We start from the raw sequence: 25,571 nt of genomic DNA, 5'->3' as shown, positions 1-25,571 counted from the left end.
AAAATACAAGTTGTTGTACACATTGAAGAAAAAAAATTGACGAAAACAAGTTATCTCCAAAAGGGATGATTCAACTTTAGAATTATTTATGCCTAGAATATTCATCAACTCACTCTGGTGTCGTTTTTCCTTTTCCTTTTATACTCTTTTAGATATATGTAATGTAAGTTTCCAACCTATCTTTAGTTGCACTGCTTAGGGTCTTCTTCTTCCTTATTTCGTACATTTGTATCCCTTCTCTCTGCATAGAAATAATACAACACACATCCCTATTTTATATTCCATTTTCTTGTTTACATTAAACATTATATATTAAATATATTTAAATACATTCAATATTCAAATGAGCAATTTAATATGCATGAGACAATTTTAGAAGACACCGAGTTACGTTCCTCAAAATCTACTTCATATTAATTTAATACATGATATAAATTGAATACATCATTAAAAAAATAAAAATCTCGCCTTTGAGTATGTGTTAATTATCAAACTCCACATTTTTACATGAGCTAAAGTACTATTGCATCTATCCTAACATTTTTGAACATTGAGTTTTTTTTATTAAAAAATAATACAAAAATAATGAATATAATAACATTGAAACCAAACCAAACTTATGAAAACAAAAATCGACAATTATGAACAGTGGTTGAAGAAGATTTATCCATATATGAAAGGAGTTTAAGTGTTATATTACGTGTTTATTTTTTTTATGCTTGTATTTTTCTTTTTTTCCCCTTCTAATTTATGCTTATTTTTCATCTTTAGTTTTTTCACCATTTTCATTTTCCATCTCTACATGATGATGTGAAGCTATCCATGTTGATATTAGAATGATGTCATACTTACACAATACAATATCTCAGTAACAATTTAACATTCTTTAATAGAGTTTTTACACACTAAAAATGGAAGTTTGAAACTAATAAGGCTAATTTCGAAAAGAAAAAATTACAAAAAGAAAGGCTGAAAAAAATCATAAATATATTATTTTCAATACATTACTTTCTAATTAGTTTAAGTTTTATTACAAGTTGTAAAAATTATAAATTTGACATATTTACGAAGAGGGAGAGGGTAACACGGTAGGAAGCAGTGGGTAGAATCCACTCAATCTCATACTACGACTACAAAGCCTTGTTTTCTGTTCTCTGTTCTGTTGACGATCCATTCTTCTTCTTCTTCTTCTTCTTCGTAAACTTGAGTGGTGCACTCGCAGTGCAGGAGCAACTAAAAAGTTCCCACTTTACAGATCTTGTAGATTTTGCTCATGGCGCAGCCTCTCGTGAAGAAGGACGATGACCGCGACGACGAAGGTGGTTATTTCACTCTTCTGCCTTTCTATCTCGCAATTCGATCTGCTCTTTGTTTTGCTTGTGCTTTCCGTTTAGCTCTCTATGTGTTGCCACTGCCGGATCACTCTCTCGCTACCAGATCCAATGTTTAATTTCCCTTTCCCATTGCGAATGCGGCAGGGTTTGTTCAGATCATGATGGTTGGATTGGATTTGAACTCTGACTCATCTCTCATATGTTGTCGTTTTAGAAACTTCAATTGATCCAGGCGTATATGTTGCAATGCAGATCATTAATCATGTGCAAATTGCAATTGCTTGTTAGTAGGATTATGTGATGATACAAATTTATACTTGATATATAGTCTTTATTTTTGCAACTTTTTTCCCCAACCTTTTTTTGCTCCATAAGTCAGGCTGGTGTATTGTGATTAGTCCTGTATATATTATAAATGACTCAATGCTCGTTTTTATTAATTAGTTTTGACTATTTAACAGCTGAGTATTCTCCCTTTGCGGGAATTGAAAAGGGAGCTGTTCTTCAGGAGGCCAGGGTTTTTAATGACCCACAACTTGATGCCAGGAGATGTTCTCAGGTTTTTCTTCGTACTTTTTATTCAATTGTTATCTTTTCAATGGCCAAGTTCGACATTGCATATGCTTGTTGTGTTTTGTTTTTTTCCAGGTTATCACGAAACTTTTATACCTACTAAACCAAGGAGATACATTTACAAAGGTCAAGATTTATTTCAAAGATTTCTGGTTGTTGATAGAATGACTTTGTTGTACTACGCTAGAGTTGTATGAACCGCTTTTCAGTAGTATGTTCTTGTTGTAATCTCGTAGGTAGAAGCCACAGAAGTTTTCTTTGCTGTGACTAAGCTTTTTCAGTCTCGAGATCTTGGGTTAAGGAGAATGGTCTACCTGATAATAAAGGAACTTTCCCCCTCTGCGGATGAGGTTCAAAATTCTCATAATTTTTATTAACTGTCAGATTCACATATATGGTCTGCATATGGCATACAGAGATTGTGACTGTTCTGTCTCCCTTGTTTTAATAGGTTATTATCGTTACAAGCTCCCTCATGAAGGACATGATTAGTAAGACTGATATGTACAGGGCTAATTCTATTCGTGTCCTTTGTCGCATCACAGATGGAACACTCCTCACCCAAATAGAGCGATATCTGAAACAAGGAATTGTAGATAAGAATCCAGTTGTTGCAAGTGCAGCCTTAGTTAGCGGCATTCATCTGCTTCAGGTATTAATAGAATCTATTCCTCGATTCAGTATATTTCATATATACTGCCTGCTTATTTTGCTACCCCTTATCAGACGTCTCCAGAGATTGTAAAAAGGTGGAGCAATGAGGTTCAGGAAGCAGTTCAATCAAGGGCAGCTCTTGTGCAATTTCATGCACTGGCTTTGCTCCACCAGGTATGTTGCCTGAATGTGTTTTTGAATCTTGCAATTCAAATGATGTGTCTGATACAAATGACGTGTAATGCACAATGTAGTAATTTTAAACTTAAAAATCACAAGTGTGGTCACAAAACAAAATCTCAAGTCATACTTGAGCATGTGAAGCCTTTATATAGAAGATTAAAAATAGAGCAATGGAAGAACCTAGTATAGTGCATAAAACAAATGAGCGACAATGTGAAACCCAATTTTAGAAAAATAAAAATGGAGATCTGAATAATCAAATAGGGTGATCAAAGGTGTTCTTTTTCATTAACTGTTTAAGCTTTATCAAACATTCAATTGCTTTGATTAGAAGTTGTAAAATTTAGCTTGAAATATATCATATAAACGATGTGTAGTGCTCAACATAATAAGCTAAAAGTAAAAAAATAGTCATGAGTTTCACAAAAACAAAGTCATATGTAACATATTCTTATTTGAAAACTTTATTTTAGAAGATTAAAAATAGAGCAATGAAACAACCAAATATAGTGCCAAATGTGTCCTTAGGTTTCTATTCATTTAACAGTTTAAGCTCATCAACTCGATTGCTTTGATAAGAAGTGGTAGAAGTAAAGTAAAAATAAACAAAAAAACAGTGAATTGTTGAACTGCATCATTTGTATCGTTGATGTAGAATCATTCCAATTCATTCATGTATTTAAGATTTATGGTTATGTGTGATTCTTCACATGATACGAATGATGACTAGTCCAATTATGTGATTCACATCATGAATTGTAAGATTCTAATAATTATGTTTCTTGGTGTATTATTGTAAATTTCACTTGAAAACCAAAATCTTAGTTACCCTGTCACATAATTTTGTTAGTCATTTGTAATAGAATTCATCAGCCACTGGGATATGTTGCAAGAGTACTTTTTCTATGTTCTGCTTAAGCTTTTGGGATAATTGTTTAATGAAAACCTTTCAATGATCTACCAATCAAATACATTTTTACTAGTAGTCAGTAGCGCAATAATGTTGCACCATGTGGCATGGCACCCTGCCATTCTTCCAATGGCTGTTGTTTGAGTGGTCATTGGTCAGAGAAGTGCCTTTTACAGCTAAAATTCCGGCCCAAGCAGGTGCTACACAGAAGATGCATTAAAACTTGCTTTGTTTCTGAAACCAGCATTGTTTCTGGAATTTTCTTGGGATCTTGATTCCTGAAACAAGTGTTGTTTTTGTTGTTTTTGTGGCTGCAGCCCCTTCCTTCTCTTCCTTCATCTGCAATCTACATACACTCCACAAATCTGTCTACATTTTTCTTCCATTTGCAATTTAATCTTCTAAGAAGGGGGAGATCATGCCTATCTGCTGGGGTCTTAAGGTTACTGTAAACACAGTGGTTGGGGGGATTGGGCCAATGTTTTTTTATATGCTTTTCTTGAAACACATGAATTTTCATTATTTTTTATGATTTTCATAATTTGAGTAATTTTAATAATTTTTTAGAATTTAATTATTGTATATAAACTGTGAATATTTGTTTTTGGAATACTGGCCATCTAATTATTTACCACCTTGATTTGGTGTTTTTGGGGTCAGCTGCTATGTGCTACGATCATGAATTGGTAACTATCCGTTTTTATCTTAAGGATTTGACTTCTGTATAACCTCAATAAGTGATTTCGCAAAAGATAAAGGAAAGGCAATATTTCTTAAAATAGAACTAGACTTTGTATTGATTTTTTTGGTTTCTCACCCATTGTATGGGTTTATACTGCTTCCTGTGACTGAGAGCTTGGCATACTCCTTTTCGTACACTTAGCTTCAACTAGAGATGTAGTTAAGTGGCCCTATCATGAAAAGTTATGGTATCACTTAGGTTTATATGCTTTCAATCTCTAGTGTAAATTAGTCTTGTATACTGTTTGAGCATGATTCTGCTGTAAATTCTACATCTCATAATTTTGATTTTACCTTCAGAGGATCCTATTTCTATTATTGTAAAAATAAATAATTTAGTATTGACATTTACACGTGGTTGCATACAACATTGCAGATACGGCAGAATGATCGACTAGCTGTTAGCAAACTGGTTAGCAGCTTGACCAGGGGGAATGTTCGTTCTCCTTTGGCTCAATGCCTTTTGATTCGCTATACAAGTCAGGTGCGTTTTCCTTAAAATTATAGCTCCAACTGATACGTTATTTTTCCCATAATCTTTATATAGCATAATAACTACAGGTAATTCGGGAGTCAGGAAATATCACACAATCAGGAGATCGCCCCTTCTATGATTATCTTGAGAGTTGCCTTCGTCACAAGTCAGAGATGGTGATTTTTGAAGCAGCCAGGGCAATTACAGAGCTCAATGGAGTAACTAGCCGAGAATTAACTCCTGCAATTACAGTTCTTCAGCTCTTCTTAAGTTCGTCTAAGCCAGTCTTGAGATTTGCTGCTGTCCGCACCTTAAACAAGGTTAGGACTTTTTAATGACTTTAATTTCAATGAAAATACCTTTTCATTCTGCTGTACAATTTGACAAAGCATATACGACAGCCTCCATTCTGATGCGAACATTTTGCATTTTTGCTTGCTTGATTTTCGGAAAGTTGATAGAAAATCATCAAATCTGCTCATTGTAGCTAATGTCATAAGATATGTTCAACTGGATTCATTGTTTTATTTACATGGTTGAGTGTGGCTTTGAACTTTGCAGGTGGCAATGACACATGCAATGGCAGTGACTAACTGCAATATTGACATGGAAAGTTTAATCTCTGACCAGAACAGAAGCATTGCAACACTTGCCATCACTACTCTATTGAAAACAGGAAATGAATCTAGTGTGGACCGGCTTATGAAGCAGATTACAAATTTCATGTCTGATATTGCTGATGAATTCAAAATTGTTGTTGTTGAAGCAATAAGATCACTGTGCTTAAAATTCCCTTTAAAATATAGATCTCTGTGAGTATATGTCATTCTATATGTTTCTTTCCCCCTGTAAGTTACATTTTTTATTTGAATATTTTCCCAGATAAATAATCTAAATTACTGATTTATTTTCTCTTATTATTTTCAGGATGAATTTCCTAAGTAATATTCTCAGGGAAGAAGGTGGTTTTGATTACAAGAAAGCAATTGTAGATTCAATTGTGATTCTTATCAGAGATATCCCTGAGGCCAAGGAAAGTGGGTTGCTTCATCTTTGTGAGTTTATTGAAGATTGTGAATTCACTTATTTGTCCACACAGGTAGTAACTTTGGTTTCGTCCTTTGTCATTTACTCTGCATTTTTGGATTTTTATCTTGTGTTGATTTTTCTCTCTATCCTTTAGATTCTGCACTTCCTGGGAGTTGAAGGACCAAAAACATCCGACCCCAGCAAATATATTCGTTATATATATAACAGAGTACATCTTGAGAATGCGACTGTTAGGGCCAGTGCTGTTAGCACAATGGCAAAGTTTGGGGCTTCTGTTGATGCATTAAAGGTGTTACTCTCCTGTGTTTATCAATAATTTCTCTACATTTCTTCTATACTTTTTTGTTTTTTAGGTTAATATTTGTGATTAATTTAAATCCCAATATTATTACTCTTTGCAGCCTCGCATATTTGTACTGCTAAAGCGATGTCTTTTTGACAGCGATGATGAGGTGATTTTCGGTCATAACAATTGGTGACTCTGTAGGTGTTTAAACTTTAAAGCTATCCCTTGCTTTGATTTATATCTGAATGATTTCTATTTTTTTGCAGGTCCGTGACAGAGCAACTCTTTATTTGAACACCCTTGGAGGTGATGGCAGAGTGGTTGAGACAGATGAAGATGTGAAAGATTTCCTCTTTGGGTCATTTGATATTCCACTTGCCAATCTGGAGACTAGTTTGAAAAACTATGTAAGTTCTCCCTAGTATATTCCCTTTCATTGGTTAAGATCTCACTGTCATTTGCATGTTTTAATGTGAATGCAGGAGCCTTCAGAAGAGGCTTTTGACATTGGTTCCGTGCCCAGGGAGGTTAAATCTCAACCTCTTGCAGAGAAGAAGGCCTCTGGTAAAAAGCCTACCGGTTTGGGTGCTCCTCCTCGTGGTCCCTCATCTACTACAGATTCCTATGAAAGGTTGCTTCTATCCATTCCCGAGTTTGCAAACTTTGGGAAACTTTTTAAGGTTGTTATACTCAATTATTCTCACAATATTTTATGTTTTTTTTTTTCTTTCCATGTGTATTAAGTATTCTTATGACGTTACTCTTACCAGTCTTCAGAACCTGTGGAGCTTACTGAGGCGGAGACAGAATATGCAGTTAATGTTGTTAAACACATTTTTGATAGGCATGTCGTGTTTCAATACAACTGCACAAACACGATACCAGAACAATTATTGGAAGATGTAATGACTAATACAGATACCGTACAATTTTATAATATGCTGCAAATCCGGTCTTCTGAATAATTTCTTCCTCTTTTCCAGGTTATTGTAATTGTGGATGCATCCGAAGCAGAAGAGTTCTCTGATGTGTGCTCAAAACCTCTTAGATCTCTTCCTTATGATTCACCTGGCCAGACATTTGTGGCTTTTGAGAAGCCTGAGGGATTACCAGTTGCTGGAAAATTTTCTAATGTTCTGAAATTTATTGTTAAAGAGGTACTTCACCTTTTATCTTTGGGAAGCATTGCGGTTTTTTGTTCTAGACTTAAACCCTGGTGTATATCATGGCGTGTATACTTTTAAGCATGAACCATATTTGATTTTTCTCTCAGGTATTTTTGTGGAAAATAAAACCAATAATACTTGTCTGGAAAACTAATCATGCTACATATATGGGATATTGACCAGGTTGACCCAGCCACTGGTGAGGCAGAAGATGATGGTGTAGAGGATGAATACCAGCTAGAGGATTTGGAGGTTGTTACAGCAGACTACATATTGAAAGTCGGGGTGTCTAATTTCAGGAGTGCATGGGAAAGCATGGGCCCTGAAAATGAGCGAGTGGACGAATATGGTCTTGGTCCCAGGGAGAGTTTGGCTGAAGCTGTAAATACTGTCATCAATCTTCTTGGTATGCAGCCTTGTGAGGTAAGCCAATGATTTCAAAAGCTGCTTTGGTAAACGTTTGTTTTTAGGAGATTGGTCCCATTACATTAAAATGGTCATGAGTCATTTGTACAATTTTTACTGCATCACGAGGTAATTCTTGTTAAATTAATTTTCTGCTTGCTTGTGTGATAGCATAGACCAAAAGTTGACATTCTCATACAAATTTGAGGTTTAATATTTGCTCAGATGTGGTTTTGCAGTGGGTGCATCTGTTAATAAACCTAAATTCCTTTGAAAAAAAATTAAAAAGTTGAACTTTGTTACATTGTTAATCTGAAGCCACACTAGCACCTGCATGCATGTACATGCTATTGACATGGCGAGCACACTCATGTAGACATGGACACGTGACCTTAATTAGAAGATGGTCTTTGGTGATTTTTGGATAGGGGTAATTATATCAAATGGTTATTGAAAATTTGACTATATCCATCATTAACCTGTTAATTGAAGATGGCCATCGAAATTAGGCATATATATATATATATATATATATGTCATGTGGATATTATAATCAAAAGATAACCGGTTTTGGTTTGGTAGAATATGTTTCATTTCTAAAAAAGCAGTTATTTAATCTGTTCTATGTCCTAAACCATTATATCCGAGATTAATAATAACTGGTTCTGACCTTTAAAATAATCTATTTTAAGCCTTAAATTAAGTAAACATTGTACAAATATTAAAGCATAGGACCTTTGTAAAAGTGTACTGAATATAAATGAAAAAGAATAAACCATCTTTATTTGTTCACGATTTGCAGGGAACCGAGGTAGTGCCGCCCAATTCAAGGTCATACACATGCTTGTTGTCAGGTGTATTCATAGGGAATGTGAAGGTGCTTGTGCGGTTGTCTTTTGGACTTGATGGTCCGAAGGATGTTGCGATGAAACTGTCTGTCAGATCCGAGGATGAAACTGTCAGCGACACCATCCATGAGATTGTGGCTAGTGGCTAGTGGCTAGTGCACTTGACTCAACTCGGCCTTTCTTTTTGGTTACTGAGATTGGAGTTTAGCTTCCTTACAGATAGGCGTGTGTAAAGAATTCCAAAGCGGTACACATAGTAAATGCAATTTATTGGCCACCCACTGCATGCCTGTTAGACTAGCAATCATACTTGCAAGTCGGGTTTATTGGAGTAAACTTCCGTGGTCATATGATCATACTTCATTTATTTGTAGCAACTGTAATACGAATTTTGGTGATTTTCATAAATATTTGTTTCCTCGTGATTTGGATATGTTAAAACGGAAACTATTAGTGCATAAGAGATCTCACTATTTTATTGAATACTTGTGATATTGGGATACACTATTTTGTTAAATGATATATATGTGTTTTCAGTAAGATTCAGTCACTATAATGATCCTTTTTTTTTTTTCTTTTTTGACGATTCCTTCAGCTAAAAAGGATTCAGAAATTCGCACACGATCAGGTTTTTCAATGCATTGCTACAATTTTAATCCCCACACCCATATAAAACCAAAACTTGCATACAGATCACTGGTTACAAAAGTTTCATCTTATATGAGCATCGAGCATCGTATTTTGCCCGACAATTTTCTCTGGCTACGGCATAAGCGATTGAGTAGGTTTTAACGACTGCATTCAATGGATAACACCATTGAGTCGACAGACTACTCAATCTAATAATTGAAGAGGGATACCTCGTCGTAGTCTACATTATAGTTTTGCTGGACAAATACCATTTATATTCCTTAAAACAAATAAAATATTTGATTGAATATAGTTTGGGACACTTTCAGGAAGCTCCACATAATCATCATAATTAAGAGCAATTGGTATGTATAGGCGTGCTACGCTGAGACCAGAAAACAAACAGTCCTTCATTTTGTTTTAAGGTATAGTTACCGAAGCCGGTAGTACAATGGAAAAAAGTACTATTTAGATCACACGTGGACAAACAGATATGAGCATAAACAAACCGCTGCACTAGTTGCAAGCCTAAAATGAAGGGTTATGTGAGAGCACGCACTTCATCTTCAATTTTATCATCCCCTCAATGCTCAAGTTGTCTTCCTATGCCCTCCAAAAGCCCATATCTGCAACCCACAAGTAGTTAGCAAATGTATTCAGTCAACAAGAGCTATCTATAATCAACAACCACTTTTACACATAGCCTAAGATTTATTGAATGTGCACAAAATGCATGCTCACCTTTAAGTTTGTGTCCCAACTTCCTGTACACAAAGCACTCCCATCAGCTGACAAACCTAAACAGCTGATCCTGTCGTCATGAGAATCTTGGAGGGATCCTAAATCCAAGACCACCTGCAAAGAAGCAAACAAATGTTCTTTTAAAATACTACACTGATTTCATTCATAGTGCAACCAGAACAACGGAACCTAAAGTTGTCATATATTTCACTAGAGTACCAAGTACCTTTGCCAGTAAAGTGTCCCAAACATAGCAATCTCCATTTGTGTATCCAGCAAAAAGAAGTCTTCCTGATGCAGAGAATGCAATGGAAGTCACAGGCGGAATGTCATTGTCACTGTGCTGCTGATAATATACTTGAAGTTGGTGTCCAGTCCTAATGTCAAACAATCTGCAGGTACCATCATCCGAGCCGGTTCCAAATCTATTTCCATCTGGAAAGAATTTAACTGCATTTACATCTCCCTCATGCCCATGAAATGTCCGCACTGCTCGACTTGCCACGCGAGTATCCCATAATCGAGCAGTTGCATCACAAGAACCGGATACAAACATTCTTGAGTTGGATGCATTAATGGAGATACTGAGAGATAATGAAATAATATATTTCTCAGAAAATATTTAATATTAACAAAACACTGTAATTAATCAAGATTTCATAATTTGTGTGTAGAAAGAAAGTTATAATTTTATGTAGATGCCTTGCATTTTGAAGCAGCAGTGATCATTCTTTTGTAGATTAATTTATTCAATAAATTAAAAGCAACAAGAATAAGTTACTACCGCTTCTCCTTTATTTTTCATCAAGAGCACAAATTGCTAGGAGTTGAAACTGAAGTGAAGGTGAAATATGTTGGCAACAGATAAAGTAGTGAGTCCACAAGAGGGGATCAATTACCCAGATAGAGGAAAGAAGGCATGCAGACAATTAGCAAGTTCGTAAGAAAGGGGAAAACCTTGATCCTTGGAGGAGAATTCTTTTTACTTATTGCTATTCAATTTCATTCAATCAACAAATTCATTCTTTATATCCCTAACACTGACATCCCTTCATTCTGAAAGCAGGCAAATACTTCCATTGAATTCACATAAACACTGAAACTTATCCAATAAACTATTATGTCAAAGAGATTCTTTAAATAACATATTATCATGAATGTGTTGTGGTGAAATCCCACTCTTACTCAAACTTATATAACAAGAAAAAGGGAAGGGAAAAGATGCAAGATTGAACACCTGATAACATTCAAATCTACTGCACCACCAAATGAATGTACTCTTACCTTTTCTTCCTCAACTGAAAGGTTGAACAATATATGAAAAATATTTGATCATAAAACAAACATTCATGATCTGACAAATTCTCTAGTCTTGCCAGTATTGTGAAGTTAATTCTACAGTTTTGTTTTGTACAGAACGATCATTCCTTTTGTAGGTTTTCATAATAGATGGATGGTAGGCATATTAACAATACAAAGGAAGAGATAATTAATTACTGAAACAACAAAAATTGGTTCACACTAATTTTTTAAACAACTAATCACCTGTATACATCTGCAGTGTGTCCAGACTGGAACTCTCCTCCAAAGACAGATGTTTTAAGGCCAGTAGTTATATCCCATAAAACACATGTCTGATCACCAGAACCAGTAATTAAATGAGTATCTTCATCTGGAACATACTGACAAGAGGAAACATAACCCTTATGTCCACTAAGCATCCGGGAAACAGGTAGATTTCCATCTTTGTCAGTGGGTGAGTTAAGATGGAAAATAGAACACACACTGTCAAGACCACCACATGCAACAGACTGACCAGTTGGTGAAAAAGCACATGTCATGACCCATGCACAAGGCAGCTTTATGGCATGGATTTTCTGCCTAGTTAGGGCATTCCACACTATTAATCGTCCATCTTGAGATGCACTAACAATCTGACTTTTTTCAGAAGTCCAATCCAACGAATACACCTGAAAATTTGAAACAAATTCCAAGTCAACCTAAAATCTGCAAGTTTGATGATTACAAGAAATCTACAATAATCACTAAGCATTATATCAAAAGCATGATGATTGCTCTATGTATACAGGAAAAGGCTACCTCTCCAGTCACAGCCGACGAAGAGAATGTAAAAACAAAGCTGGATAGCATTTGGTTTCCTACTGACCAATATCTATCACATTCTAGATATCATTCAGAACTAGAAACAAAATGCAAAAGATTAGTCTAATAGGTTATAATCCTCATCTATGGTTGGATAAATCTCTCTCCACAACCGTTTACAAGAAAATAAAATAAGAAGAAATCGAAATAAAGTTCTCTCAGAACTTAAAATTAACCTGGGGATGATCTAAAGGTAAAAACCTCTCATTTTGACATTTCATATAACTAATATCCTCTTATACAATGTTTAGAGAGAAGTTCATCCAAGTATTGAGAGGTAATTAATTCCATAATCAGTCAACAATTTAAAGAATTGCCTAGTGATAAGCAGCAACCATGATGTTCTCTAAACTCGGTCAAATAAAATTTAACAACATAAAAGAGAACTCATGCATAACATGTAAAAGAGAAAAACATAAAAAAGATACCTTTCCCGTGTGACCCTGCAAGGTTCTACAGCAAACCAGATCCGTTGGTCCAAAGGTCACAGGTGTTCTACCCTGAGACCTGGCATACTCACAGACTGAAAAATACCCATCAAACAAAGTGTTCAATCAGCAAGATCTAAGACCAATTATTAGCACCAAGTTCTACAGGTTGAACCTTCACAAAAAATTATCAATAACCCAACAAAAAATGAAAAAAAGGAGAGAAAAGGGTTATACTATCTGTGTCGAGCAAAGAAAGACGCTTCTGCTTCAATTGGTGCCTGAGATTGTTGACGGTGTCGATGGCAGCGGAGTGACGCTCTTTGAGCTCCGCAACAGACATTTGGACTCCCTAAACAAGCACACCAATTAAGGAAGAAGGGAAGAGGTTGTTGTTGGGAAGACCATGTTTCTGAGAATGCTTTTTATTTTAATTGTACAACAAATTAATGGGAAAGGTTAATTATTTGTAAGATGAAGTTGAGTTGAGGATGTTGGAGTTAAGGGAGTGTTTGGTAGCCTTCAAATATTGAGGCAGAAGAAGACAATGGAAATGACAGAATATTATTAGATCGTCTGAGAAAAAATAATCTTTTTTACAGAGACTGACGAGATCTTGCAGTAAAAATTCCGCACCAATGTAGATAAAATTGAATAAATTTAAAATACATTTTATTATATTTATTTTATTTATATCTTTTAATTATATATATATATTTTTTGTTTTTTAAGTTTTTCATTTATCTACTTTTTCTTTCTCTATTTTCCTCCGGTTATATGCAGTACCATAGCAAAGAAGTTGTGGTTCCTTCTTTCTAACTCCTCCAGCCAGACATCATTTTGATTTATTGAAACCAACAGAAACATGTGCATGTATGTGCACGCTGAATCTTGAGTTGTTCATATTCCAAGAATATTGACTATTTTTTATTTTTGTTGTTCTCAATCTATGAATTATAGTTTTGAGTATAAATTGTACATGGAATAACATTTTAATGATCAATTCATACCAATATTTGTAATTAGTTTAAAATGTCCATAATAGTTTTTGGTGACTGAGGTTTGTCAACTAATTGATATTTTTACTTCTTAACAATTGAGATATTTACTTTTACACCTTCTCCAATATGAAACATCAAAATTACAAAATCAAAAGTAATATAAATATGCCTAACATGGTATACCTATATCCTTTAAATTCAACCCGAAAATTTAAAAGGTTTCATTCCAATATTTGACTTGCACAAATTGGGGGCATAAAATATTATAGTGTTCAACTTGGTTTCAAACCTATTTTTTTGTTTTGAAACAAAGTAAGATGTGAGAAGGTTATACTCTATAATTGTCTTGTCTCATTCCAAAAGTCAAATGTGAAACCTATCCAATTAGAGGAGGAGGCTGTGTGAAAGTGCCCAAAACTTAGTATCTTATCTCCATTATATATATACACATTTTATGTTGTTCCACATCATTAGTTGTTATCAGCAAAAGCAGACCAAATTTAATTTATTAAAAAAAGAAAGAAAAAATGGAAAAAATAAAAAATTTCCGTTGCCGGGAATCGAACTCGGGTCTCCTGGGTGAAAGCCAGATATCCTAACCGCTGGACGACAACGGAATTGATGTTTAATAATTTCAACAAAAAATTAATCACATTGGATTGAGTTTTATCTATATTTAGTTAGAATTGATTCACTAATAAATTGTAAATTTGAAGTACATAATAAATATAGGGTAAACACATTACTTTCTTTAGTTATTTTTATTTGCTTTCTTTAAAGTTTTTTGGAAAAAAAATAATTTTTCTATATTATAATAAAATATTTGTATACTTTTCTATTTTACCTTCTTCTATCTTTATCACATATAATACAAATGTACAAGTAAATTATTTAAAGATTAGGAGACACAAATATAATCAATTAAAAATAAATTAGCAGGATTTTAACTATATCAAATGAAAAATATATAGACATAAAAATTCTTTTCAAGTGGGACACATAAGAATCAGGAAGGAATATTTTTCTAATAATATCATATTTTATCGTATGAATATTATTTATGTATGCATTATAAATACTATTTTATCTTATAATTTTTAAAATAGTTATTTTTGAGGTATTTTTTCTTATTGAATAATTATTAAAACCATTTAACTCTATAACTCAATTCTATTTAATAATAATTAGGCTGTAATATATTATTTACACCTACTACACTTAAGACATGTTAGATATACAGGGAAATATTTTTAGAGATAAGTTCATTAGGATGTGTATTTGATAAAAAATATGTGAGAGTTTATACATGCTTAATGCATATTGCAGGATGTTACAGCCTATCTTAAAATATAATTAAAAAAGTATAAAAAGGTATAATGTTAAATGTTATTTGGTTACCCATATAATTTATTATTGAATTTTTTAAAATTATATAATAATAAATTTTTTGTTAAAAAATTTTAAAATGAGTTAAATGTTTCACGTAAAATAAAAAATAAATAAAATATTTAATATATAATTAAAAAAATCTGTAAATCTATTATTTTAAAATTTTGGATTAAAATCATATCATCATCTTTTATATAAACATGATCAAAACACTTTTAATTGAAGTAAAATTAAAGACTAAGATTTCATTTATGATAAAATTGTAGAAATCTTTATATCCAATTAATACATAGCAAAAGAAGATTAGGGTGATATAAGAGAAATGAAACAAAAATAAACTGTGACTTTTATTAATTAAATGTGCATCTTGCTTTCTAAACTGAAAGATATCAGACACAAAGAAGGAGGATTAACATCCATTGAAGCTATTTGAAATTGAGATGCCATGAATAAAAGAGGCCATTATTCCTTAATCCAATTCTAATGTTAATTAATAAAACTTATAGCAGACAAAGATTAAGCCTTTTCAGATACTTCCACCAGGATAAACACAATCACTGTAACCTACAAGTTGGAGGAAAATGAAGTTAGATAGATAGCTAAGACATAGATGTATAAGAATGGTTAGATTCCAGAAAACTTACTTGGATTTTGAGAAGTAAGCATTGCCGTTTGAGAGAAATCACAGTTCCATGGATTTCTTCCAAAGTTCTGGTAATAGAGATTCATAGCAAAGGCAGCATGAGATAAGACCGTGTTTGGTTCATAACAAGCACCTCCTGACTGAATTGGTCCACAATCTATAACTTGGCTACCACAGATATAATCAATATTTCTCTGCAACTCAGCCTCACTCACTTCCATTTTTGGTATGCACCATTGTGTTTCCCTTTCTGGAGTAACAGGACTAGTGGGTGGATTCTGGGAAAAGACAAATTACCATGTTACTAAAAAAGAATTAAGATTGTAACATGTTTTTGTTATACCAAATTGTTTTGTTTGAAAGTTTGTTGACCTTATGGATTGAGGCAGAGTTGTGTAGGCCAACATCATATGCCATGGTGAGATCAGTTTTGAAGAGGCCAAATGCTCTTTCAGAGGGTGGACCAGGTTTGAGATCTTCATCATAGAGTGCAAAGATGAATGTGTCGACAGATTTGGCAGGCATGGAAGGTGTGCCAACCATTGATCTAAGGTGTGCAATGAGGTTTCCATTGTAGGCTCTGGCGTTTTCAACAGTAGCTCCTGCTTCATCCCTGTCCCCACGAGAGGGCCATCCTGTCTCAGCAATCACAATCTCCATCTCTTCAAATCCCATCCTTCTCAATGCACTCTGCACACCATCCACCTATGTTCACACCCCCCAAACATAATCAATTAACACTACTTTTCTTTTCTTTTTTTCCTATTATATGTCTTGTTAAATTTAAAATTTATTAATTATAAAAATAAAAGTCACACTTAAATTTTCAATAATTTATTATCATTAAAACTAAATAATTTCTCATCATATCAAATAATTTACATATTTCAAATTTTCACAACTAGAAAGTGGCATGAGGTGGACAATCTGAGATATAAAAGTCAATTATATGGTGACCAAAGTTAAAACAAAAAAAGGAATATTAAATTAAAATTGTGCTATACCATATGGGATGCATATGTAATTTTTTGTTAAAATATTAGAAAAAGGGAAAATAATAATTGACTAAAAAAGGTGGTAGATAGTGGAATAAAGGTAAACTGGAGGAATAATTTGTAGAACCAAACCCTTTACACTTAAAAACCAATTGATAAAAGATTTGAAATTTTAAAGTTCGTTAAGCATCTGAGAATATGCCACAATTTACATAATATTTCTTGCATGCTTGATGAAATCACGCAAAATAATTTTTTTATTACATTACTTTAATTTATTTTAATTCATAAATGTTTTATTCCAATTATATTTATGTCATTTAACAAAGATCTGTAGGAAAAAAAAGAAGTTGAAATATAATTACTTGATAAGAGATGGTGAGTGTGAGTTTGTGGCGACAAATTTATTAAAAGATTGCTGACCTGGGCGTCAAACATGTTCGAATAAACCTTCCCGCTAATCTGATCGACCCGACCCGAATTCGGTCGAAATAGACAGAATGCGAGTGTTTCTGGTCTCGGGTCACTCTGGTAAGCGAAGAACGGGTATGGGTTGATGGCGAAAGGTGACTCGTTATTCTTCAAAAACGCTACCAACGGTTGGAGGATATCCATCAAACCTGGGTCGAATGACCCGGCCGAGGGAGGCTCCGACTGAGTCAACACGGCCATAGAATGCACCGTGGAAACTTTTATTTTGCCACCGAGTGAGGCCGAGTTGAGGGCGTTCTGGACATTTTGCATCGCCGGGAGTAGCTGCGAGACGAGGCCATCGTCGCCGGAGCTCATGATCTCGTTGCCGACAGCGATCATAGTAATGTTGCTTTCGGGGTAATGTGGCAACACGTTCGCGTTGACCCACTGAGTCGCCGAGTCGGGATCAGACGCCAAACTCGGAATGTCGCCGTTGGCCACGCCGATGACGATTCCAATGCCGGAGTTCGCTAGCGCCTTTATGATTGCCGGATCCGCGCCGTAAAGACGTACTTTCCCGACCGTCGTAGACTTGAGAAGCTCTGCCGATGCCTCCGGTGCTGGAAGATTGTCGGCGACCTGGCCATAGTTGACGCCGATGAAGGGTTGTGAAACTGCAGTACGAAGAAGACTCAGTAAAAAGCCACTACTTAATGACACAATAATTTATACATATTTCTTTAAAAATGTATTTACTAATCAATAATGACTGTAATTGGGTGAAAGCAGTTTAAAAATGGAATCAAAATCCAACTTTGAGTGAAGGGTCGTGGTGCTTGAGAAACGCTGAAGAAGTTGCACTTGAAAACATGTTGTTCATTCACAGATTTTCCCGAGAAGTTTGAAACATAGAATGAAAAAGAAAGAAAAATTTAGAAAGGTAAATGGAATGGTTAGAATGGATATGGAATTGAGAGAAGATACCAGCAATGTAGACTGCATTGATGATGAAGGAAAGGTGGAGGAGGAATGAAGAGTTGGAATGCGTAGCCATGGTAGTTCGAGAATATGTTCTTATGAAAAGGCAACATGAAAATATATCATACATCACAGGCATGCAGATAAAGGTGTAAAGAAGAATTTCTAACTATAGAAAGAAAGTGTTTTGAAAAACGACTTTAATACTGATGGGACCGAGAGTAAATATTAGGGTTAGTATGGTGATTAGTAAGACAGATATATAATTCCAAATTATAAACATGTAATTGTAATGTGTTTCTCCTTCATCTTATTTTCACTCTGCTTTTTACTAATTAATAGTTTTCCTCTGTTCCTTTATTTTTCTTTTGTTTTTTGCCTAAGTATTTGTCCCACAATAAAAGAAAACAAAAAGAATAAGGGAGATGAAATGTTTTGAATTTTGAGTTTTCAAACATCAAAATTCTATCTTTAATGTTTGATGAAATGTTTTAGTATGCATGTATATACATTAAGAGGAACAGAACATAAATTCTCCAACAGAAAGACAAGGGCGAAAAGAGGGAAAAATATTCGGGATTTGTGGTTTGAAGCTGGTTTTGCACAAAGCTTCGAATCATATAAAAGGTTCCTACAAAAGAAAGAAAAGACTAAAGAAAATTAAAGAAGAATAAGCTGTGATGTTCATAAAGAAAAAAAAAAAAAAACTTTTCTTAAGAAGATTATAGAAGACGCTTTAAAAAAAATAAATGTGTAAGACAATGATACAAATATGTTGCAACCTGCATATAAAGTGTGTGAAAAAAACTTTGAGCAAATTTTACATTAGAGCATTAATTAATAATTGCCTCATACAAAACCAATAACACGAACAAGGAACCTAGATATTTTTTATATTTAAAAGCTGGCATAAATTTTTGTGATATTCATTAGTTTTATTAAAAGACATCATATTTTCTTTCTCAACGGGACATTTCTTAGAGAGCAATTCAATTTTTACGAGAATTTTAGATACTATTAATCAAACTGACTTGTTTAAATACCAAATCTAAAGAGTTTTAAACAATGGAAACATTGATATAATTTTTTAAGCAAATCGGATGAATTTAAATTATATCTTAAATGAAAAAATAAATCTTAGAACACGAAAAATAAAATGTAAATACATAAATTATATTACCTATATATATATATATATATATATATATTATTTATAAAAATTGAATTCAAATACAAAGGAATTTATATTTGACGTTCAACATAACGACATTAATCTTCCATTTTTTTCTCTCACTATATTATGTTCTGACAACAAAAGTAGATGATCCCTTATCTAAAATAAAAGGAAAACGAAATATGAGATATTAAACCATTGGCAATTACATATTTAACATGATAGGATAAAATTGCAAAGGGGAAAGTGATGAAATGTAATAAAACTAAATGAAAAATGATTTAATTTGTTTCATGTACCAATATAAGTGGACTTTGAAAGTGTAAGGAAACAAGGGATGTAAAAACGAAAAAAAAAAATAATAATAACTGACATAATAAAAAAACAAGACATGAATTAATTAATGAATATGAAAAAAGAGTCAGAAGACAAAGAGGTCAACACTTAGATATACTTAAAAAATGAAAAGTTTGTTAGCCTTGAATTTGAAACTTACGCAAACTTGAAATCGTAACGAGCTCCGTACGTGTTTTCAAACTCAGTTCCAAGAATTATGTTAAATCGTTGACAGACAACAAAAATGCATTAATGTACCAATCATAGCTAGTTAAAAATAAATAAATAAATAAAAACAGAAAACTAACAGCACTTTAAAATTGATAAAAGTAACTTATTAAAAGTGGATAAAAGTATCATGGTAAAATTATATAAAAAGATAATAAAAGAAAAAACAATTTGCTGCATTCTCCTTGTTTCACCTTCTTGCTTAGGACTCTCCACAAATTTATGGTTTAAACAATGGAAACACTGAATATCTTAGATATTTAGGAGCGTTTAAGAAGCCAAGAACGTCCATAACTCGTCTTTTCTCATTACAAACTGAGAACAAAATACCTTTCTGAATGAACCGAGTACATCATCCTTGCTCTATCCTCAAAATACGCAAGACACCAGAACAAACCAAGATATTCAGATTGTAACGGTCCTCTGAAAAGCTAAAAACTCGATTGCATGATGCAACTTAAGACAGAAACATGCTCAAGCAGAACCAAACTATCAAAACCAAAAATCACAAGGAGGATTCCAATGGTTCAATAAACCCATGGAAAAAACCGCTAGCATAAACAACGAGCATACGGTAAACCTATTCATCTGACTGTATTTGTAAATGAATTAACGAAACAACAAATTGAAGCCACTCCCACAGCATTCCAAAATAAATAGAAACTTCAACTTGCGAGTCAATTTAACCTCCAGAATGAGAAGCAGGTGTTGTTTCAAAATGTCCATCCTTGAACACATGAATGTATTGTTGTGGCAAAGAATGCTCCACCTGAAACAGAAGACGTCGTTAAAATATTTGTGTCACTTGACTTAGTCCACTACTAATATCTAACCAAGATCACGCTGTTTAACAATTTTACAATTTTTAAATAAGATTCTAAATATAGACGGATTCATCCATCGCTGTGTGAGACGTGAGGATAGGTAAGCAAATTCAGATCGCCAAGTCCAGTTGAGGTGGGAGAAAAACAACTTCTAAAAGTAGTCAATATCACATGCTATAGTGTTGTCTTGTGGTATGCTGTTTCTTCTTCCTTCATACCTCAGAATTCACTGTCCTAATTTTGATCTACTGCGTTCTATTTTATTTTTCACCATCTTTAAATTTTAACTTTACTCATGTGTTCTTATTGATCCTAGCTTGACGGTGATTGTGTTGTAATCTATGACCTATATCATGAGATTCTTTAATTTTGGTTTTTTGAAGTAAATGTTTAAAAATTATTTAGTTCGAATCATAATATTTAAGCTGGTAACCATCCCACTTTCTACTATCCCACACATAGCATTTTTGGGCCTGGCCGCCTCACATTGCTATTTTCTAAGTTGTAGTAAACAGCACCTATAACAATCATAAAAACAGACTCTAGTATTTAATTTTCAATTATTAAGACAATGAAAGTATCTACAAGAAATTAGGGGGAATACAACTCTTCAACTAGTTTTTGCTCAGATGACGAGGAATCAAACTTTTCAACATCAAATATAGAAGAGGAAAACTAAAACATACCCAGTCACCATCGGTTTCAGCACTAGGAACCAAGACATTGACCTCGCTTGACTTCGCTGTAGTTATGGATGTTTGTAAAGAGTCTTTGCTCAGATATAGCTGGCAGCCAGAAGTGTTGTCCACTAAAATTGTAGGAGCTGCACCCTATGATTAGTAAAAGAGAGCAGAAGTATAACTAAATCAGTTTTAACATATGAAGTATTTATTTAGTATTAATTTTAAACTCTTATGATGTGCATCTTATCAGTTATATCAGCTATTAAAATATTTACTGGGAAGAATAATATGATATTCAACCTAAAACGCCAACAGCATTGGAAGACGTTATGGATTGAGGGAAAAAAAATAGAAAATGAAGTCTAGGTACCTGGCATTGAACCTCAACCCCACTACTGTTTACAATCTCAAATGCTGCAACAACATCCTACATTTTAAGACAAAAAAAATGAATTTTCATCTCTCGATGAATTGATTCCGTTTCTAATATTATTAAATATCAAATTCTCATGTTTCACAGACCTTAAATACAACTCCCATCTTTGTGCATTTGTCAATAGTTATATTGTTGACCTTGCCTGCGAAGTGTTTAGAAGTGATTACTTGTAATATTTTCACCAAGTGATAAGTTGGATACCAAATAGGAAAAGAAATGAAAAAAGAACTACCTGGAATCTGCAAAACAGAGTTTTTGCATCCATAAACATATACAGACTGTTTTGCATCACAATCTCCAATGACCAAATCTTTCTTTTCAATTTGATTTTCAACAACCCATCTGCATTGGCAGGATAAGTAGGGTTCGGTTAGGGAGATTGAATAGTGAAATTATTGCCATTCACTTCTATACACATAGTTACTAAAAGACCCAAACACACATATAAACCTACTTGCGGCCCATTTGAAGTTCAAATTTTGGAGGTCCTGCTTTAGAAGGCACACGTGAAGTTGCATGACTTTCTTTTTCAATAGTGCCAACAACTCCAGTTCTATCGGCGCGATTCTTAGTTTTCATATCAGCCGTAACCTTTCTCAAACCTATTAGATAAAACTTATAATTCATAGATGTTGACTGCTGAATGCTCAATCAATAATGTACAAGAATAAGCTACCTGAAGTGACGTTTCCTTCACTGATTTGCTGAAAAACAGCTGACATGCCCTCTTTAGGTTTAGAAGATGAAGCCTGAGATGATTGAGAACTAAATAGAGAAGCAGATGGAGGGGGAGGGGCGGCAGGTGCAGCAGGAGCAGAAGCTTTTGATGGAGCATATACTTTTCCTTTTGGACTCCAAACAGGGCCCAAAGGATGAAAGCTCTTGACATAATCTCTCAATCCAGGTAGATACATCTCTTTAAGAGCTTTTGCCCATTCAACATGATTTGGGTCTTTGTTTCTGTACTCTACAAGCACCTAAATATTACAACCAAGAGTAGGGAAGATCATTATCTCAACCCATGAAATAGCAGGCAATATGAGATAGGAAGTGCAACAAATAAGACTAATAGGCCAGTGCCTGATCAATAATACACACCTTTCCATACGTAAATGTAACCAAAACTAAATGGTAAGTCAGACGTTTAAAATCAAATTTCTGAGTCTAAGCATACAAATATTAAGGTTGCTGATCGTAACTTATTTCCTTTCTCATCCATAAAGCTTACGTAATTCAGCAGCAAATGACTAGACCCATACATTTGACTTCAAAGTAAAAGTGAAACTTTTTAAATGGACGGATATAATACAAATTACTAAAATTATCAGGGAAGATCACTAATGGGGACTCCTTTATATGCAAGACAAGTTAATGAGATTCTGACAGGTATCAAGAATACCTTGTTGCAGTAAAACTCAGCCATTTGCCAGCTTTCTTCCACATGCGCAATTGGCATACTCATGCCTTGAAAAAAACAGAAGAAACATAAGACGCTGAAGGATAAATATTCATCCAACAAAAGAATCATTTATCACTTACCACAATCCTTCCCTGTATATGCAATCCATGCTAGAGCTGAGAGACTGTCAGCAGCAGCCTTCAAGTGATTAAAAAAATCAGATCTCCTTCCCTCTGTCAATTTGCCAGCTTTCGTGATCACTTCATTCAATGGTTTGAGAAATGAACCCAACCCAGCAAGGTCAGGCTTCTGCAACAGTAAATGATGACGAGAGATGCTAACTCAGCATTTGCAAATACAAGTGACATACAGTCCAAAAAAATAAAACATTACAGCACGAGCAACTGTATGCATTCCCTTCTCTACAAACTAAATTCGATCTTTCTAAGCGGTAAACCTCTTATTGCACGAGCAATTGCTTCTGAATTTCGCTTTACAAGCAATTGTATACTCAAATACCCCACGGAACATGGAACCTTCACCATTGGTTAAAGATGGCAGGTAAAACAAGCATCGAATCCACAACAACAACCAGAGATTTATATTTAAATACATACGCAAGACTCTCAAAAAAAAAAAAAAACAGACAGAGAATGCCACCACATTTTGTTCAATCGGTATCAGACTCTATTCCATCAATATTCTTACTATTTTTTGGACACGACAATATTATCACACACGACGCAAACATCCAAATTCTCCAATCCCACGCCAAAACAAACAATCCTCGCGACACGCAAAAAAACGATAGAGCAATGACGAACCTGTGTTTGTTTGAGCTCAATCAAAAGTTCTTTCTGAACATTGAAAGCTTCCTGCACAAGTTTCGACACATCCAAGACCTGTCCTCCGATAACCTCCGCAGCGCGGGAAAACCTAGCGACGTACTGGTCGATCAGATCGGCGAACGCAACGACGGACGGATCGCGCACCGCATCGTCGCCGGTGCTGGCCGGCGAGGCCGATGGTTGGAATCCGGCGGAGAGCGACTCTAAGCGCGACACCGCCGATTCTAACCGCTGTATGAGCTTCTCGTCCATGCCTCTGCGGTTGGAAGAAATGGCACAGATCTGATAGTACCCTATGAAGATGATGCTTGAACCGTTAACCTTTTTAAAAAGAAAAACTAAAATATATAATTATGGGAAATGAGAGGGATAAAATTAAAGGAGGGAATTATTGCCCCCACGTGTCATTTTCTTTAGTCCATTTCTCTTAGATAATTAGATAAGTAAAAGTGAATGAAAGCAAATTGGTTATATTTATTGAAATTTATTGAAATTTATAATATTGCAAAGATTCTAATTTCAATATAGAAAAATTAGAAGCCAACAGCACATTTTAAGCATTATTAAAAAAATTAATTTGTTTTCATTGTATCTATTATCAAATAATAACTTATACTTTAACCTTTTTACATTTTTTCTTTTTATAATTTCTATCATTTAATAAATTATTAAAAATAGGTTATATTTAAAGTGCTAACTTTTCCATATTACTTTCTCCTTTTTATGTTTTGTATTACTAAATAAAAATTCAATTTTATGGTAAATCAATTTAAATATAAAACAAATGAATGAAAAAGCAAATAACTCTTCAGAGATACAAATTTTATATGAGAGTGTAAATAATTTGTATTATTAACAAATATATATTATTTTCTTAAATAATATATTTCAACTCTAACATTTAATATCTAATAAAGTATTATTTTAGTTCTTAAATAACATTGTTAGTTTCTCAAATTTAAAATTTATACATCAATCTTTAAATATCAATTATGTTGAAAATTTAAATTATATTATAAACCAATTTGATCCACATATTTCTAAAAATAATTATTTTTTTAATGTGTCCTTAGACACTTTTTAATGGTCAATAAAAGTTTTTTTTTCTAACGTGTTTTCACTATGTCTATTACTAAAGAATAGCTCATAATTATAGTATATATTTTTTTCTATATTATTTTTTTAATCTTATCTTTTCATAATTTCTAATTATTTGATCATTTAATAAATTATTAAAAAAATAACATTCTAACAAAACAAGTTTTAGCATTCAATGTAAAATAAATTATTTTTGGAAGAAAACGAAATCATGCAAGCAAACTTTTTTAATAGATAATGTTAATATCCATGAAAATAAAATAATATTCAAAAATACGATTATATGTTTTGATTTGTGTTCGGAAACTTCAAAGAACACTACAAACATAAAGAATGTTTGAACTTTCCTGACATGAATTATTATCCTAATAACTGTGAATGATTTTCTTGTTGAAAACAAGAGGCTGATGATGGCCTGATTTATTTATTTCAACTTGAGTTTTGAAGAAGTTTAAAATTGTCAATGAAGTGTTGAATACAAATTGGGCCTGTGTAGTAATTCCTGTGTCAGAGGCACAAATCTAGGTAGAATCTGTCA

The 25,571-nt window shown here is 33.7% G+C and overlaps 4 protein-coding genes and 1 non-coding gene across 6 annotated transcripts; 1 reads left to right on the top strand and 4 right to left on the bottom strand.

Moving 5' to 3' along the window:
• The first annotated feature begins 1,073 nt into the window (after positions 1–1,073).
• Positions 1,074–9,165, top strand: LOC106756080 (coatomer subunit gamma). Its single transcript, XM_014638339.2, has 18 exons — positions 1,074–1,319; positions 1,796–1,893; positions 1,983–2,033; positions 2,144–2,257; positions 2,359–2,559; positions 2,634–2,735; positions 4,772–4,879; positions 4,957–5,190; positions 5,432–5,682; positions 5,798–5,969; positions 6,054–6,209; positions 6,322–6,372; positions 6,473–6,613; positions 6,689–6,886; positions 6,977–7,108; positions 7,190–7,363; positions 7,556–7,795; positions 8,580–9,165. The coding sequence occupies exons 1-18, from the start codon at positions 1,274–1,276 to the stop codon at positions 8,772–8,774; spliced, it is 2,664 nt and encodes an 887-aa protein (XP_014493825.1). The 5' UTR covers positions 1,074–1,273; the 3' UTR covers positions 8,775–9,165.
• Positions 9,166–9,607: 442 nt separating this feature from the next.
• On the bottom strand, positions 9,608–13,116 carry LOC106756081 (guanine nucleotide-binding protein subunit beta-2). The gene is made up of 6 exons (XM_014638340.2): positions 12,825–13,116; positions 12,588–12,682; positions 11,542–11,966; positions 10,223–10,580; positions 9,997–10,110; positions 9,608–9,881 (listed from the first exon to the last, which is right to left on the bottom strand). Exons 1-6 carry the CDS (start codon positions 12,928–12,930, stop codon positions 9,846–9,848), a joined length of 1,134 nt encoding a protein of 377 aa, XP_014493826.1. The 5' UTR covers positions 12,931–13,116; the 3' UTR covers positions 9,608–9,845.
• A 1,017-nt stretch (positions 13,117–14,133) lies between these two features.
• On the bottom strand, positions 14,134–14,205 carry TRNAE-UUC. The gene has a single exon. It is a non-coding gene; the product is annotated as a tRNA-Glu (tRNA).
• Positions 14,206–15,300: 1,095 nt separating this feature from the next.
• LOC106755710 (glucan endo-1,3-beta-glucosidase 7) lies at positions 15,301–18,182 on the bottom strand. 2 transcript variants are annotated; one of them, XM_014637917.2, is made up of 5 exons: positions 18,014–18,182; positions 17,039–17,703; positions 15,993–16,310; positions 15,622–15,898; positions 15,301–15,541 (listed from the first exon to the last, which is right to left on the bottom strand). In XM_014637917.2, exons 1-5 carry the CDS (start codon positions 18,144–18,146, stop codon positions 15,504–15,506), a joined length of 1,431 nt encoding a protein of 476 aa, XP_014493403.2. In that variant the 5' UTR covers positions 18,147–18,182; the 3' UTR covers positions 15,301–15,503. The 2 variants fall into 2 exon arrangements, with proteins under 2 accessions (XP_014493403.2, XP_014493402.2); XM_014637916.2 differs by having other exon boundaries at positions 15,993–16,325; positions 18,014–18,181.
• Positions 18,183–20,021: 1,839 nt separating this feature from the next.
• Positions 20,022–24,261, bottom strand: LOC106756515 (cyclase-associated protein 1). The gene is made up of 10 exons (XM_014638977.2): positions 23,912–24,261; positions 23,228–23,396; positions 23,088–23,152; positions 22,365–22,665; positions 22,143–22,290; positions 21,921–22,030; positions 21,775–21,830; positions 21,623–21,679; positions 21,256–21,399; positions 20,022–20,514 (listed from the first exon to the last, which is right to left on the bottom strand). The coding sequence occupies exons 1-10, from the start codon at positions 24,185–24,187 to the stop codon at positions 20,428–20,430; spliced, it is 1,413 nt and encodes a 470-aa protein (XP_014494463.1). The 5' UTR covers positions 24,188–24,261; the 3' UTR covers positions 20,022–20,427.
• Between the last annotated feature and the right edge of the window lie 1,310 nt (positions 24,262–25,571).

The sequence above is a fragment of the Vigna radiata genome, chromosome 2, assembly GCF_000741045.1.
Source record: "Vigna radiata var. radiata cultivar VC1973A chromosome 2, Vradiata_ver6, whole genome shotgun sequence".
NCBI lineage: Eukaryota > Viridiplantae > Streptophyta > Magnoliopsida > Fabales > Fabaceae > Vigna > Vigna radiata.
The sequence above is the reverse complement of the archived record's forward strand: the minus strand, read 5'-3'. Positions and strand labels throughout refer to the sequence as shown.

Coding starts and splice junctions, on each gene's coding strand:
- LOC106756081 (XM_014638340.2), bottom strand. CDS start 12,930: ATGTCTGTTGCGGAGCTCAAAGAGCGTCACTCCGCTGCCATCGACACC. Junction 10,111..10,222: donor GGGACACTTTACTGGCAAAG/GTACTTGGTACT, acceptor GCTTCTTTGCAG/GTGGTCTTGGATTTAGGATC. Junction 9,882..9,996: donor GTTGGGACACAAACTTAAAG/GTGAGCATGCAT, acceptor TGTGGGTTGCAG/ATATGGGCTTTTGGAGGGCA.
- LOC106755710 (XM_014637916.2), bottom strand. CDS start 18,146: ATGCCTGTGATGTATGATATATTTTCATGTTGCCTTTTCATAAGAACA. Junction 16,326..17,038: donor CGAACATGTTTGACGCCCAG/GTCAGCAATCTT, acceptor GTGTGAACATAG/GTGGATGGTGTGCAGAGTGC. Junction 15,542..15,621: donor GCTTACTTCTCAAAATCCAA/GTAAGTTTTCTG, acceptor TCCAACTTGTAG/GTTACAGTGATTGTGTTTAT.
- LOC106756515 (XM_014638977.2), bottom strand. CDS start 24,187: ATGGACGAGAAGCTCATACAGCGGTTAGAATCGGCGGTGTCGCGCTTA. Junction 22,291..22,364: donor TGAAGGAAACGTCACTTCAG/GTAGCTTATTCT, acceptor TTTATCTAATAG/GTTTGAGAAAGGTTACGGCT. Junction 22,031..22,142: donor GAACTTCAAATGGGCCGCAA/GTAGGTTTATAT, acceptor CTGCCAATGCAG/ATGGGTTGTTGAAAATCAAA.
- LOC106756080 (XM_014638339.2), top strand. CDS start 1,274: ATGGCGCAGCCTCTCGTGAAGAAGGACGATGACCGCGACGACGAAG. Junction 5,970..6,053: donor TCACTTATTTGTCCACACAG/GTAGTAACTTTG, acceptor TCTATCCTTTAG/ATTCTGCACTTCCTGGGAGT. Junction 7,364..7,555: donor TGAAATTTATTGTTAAAGAG/GTACTTCACCTT, acceptor GATATTGACCAG/GTTGACCCAGCCACTGGTGA.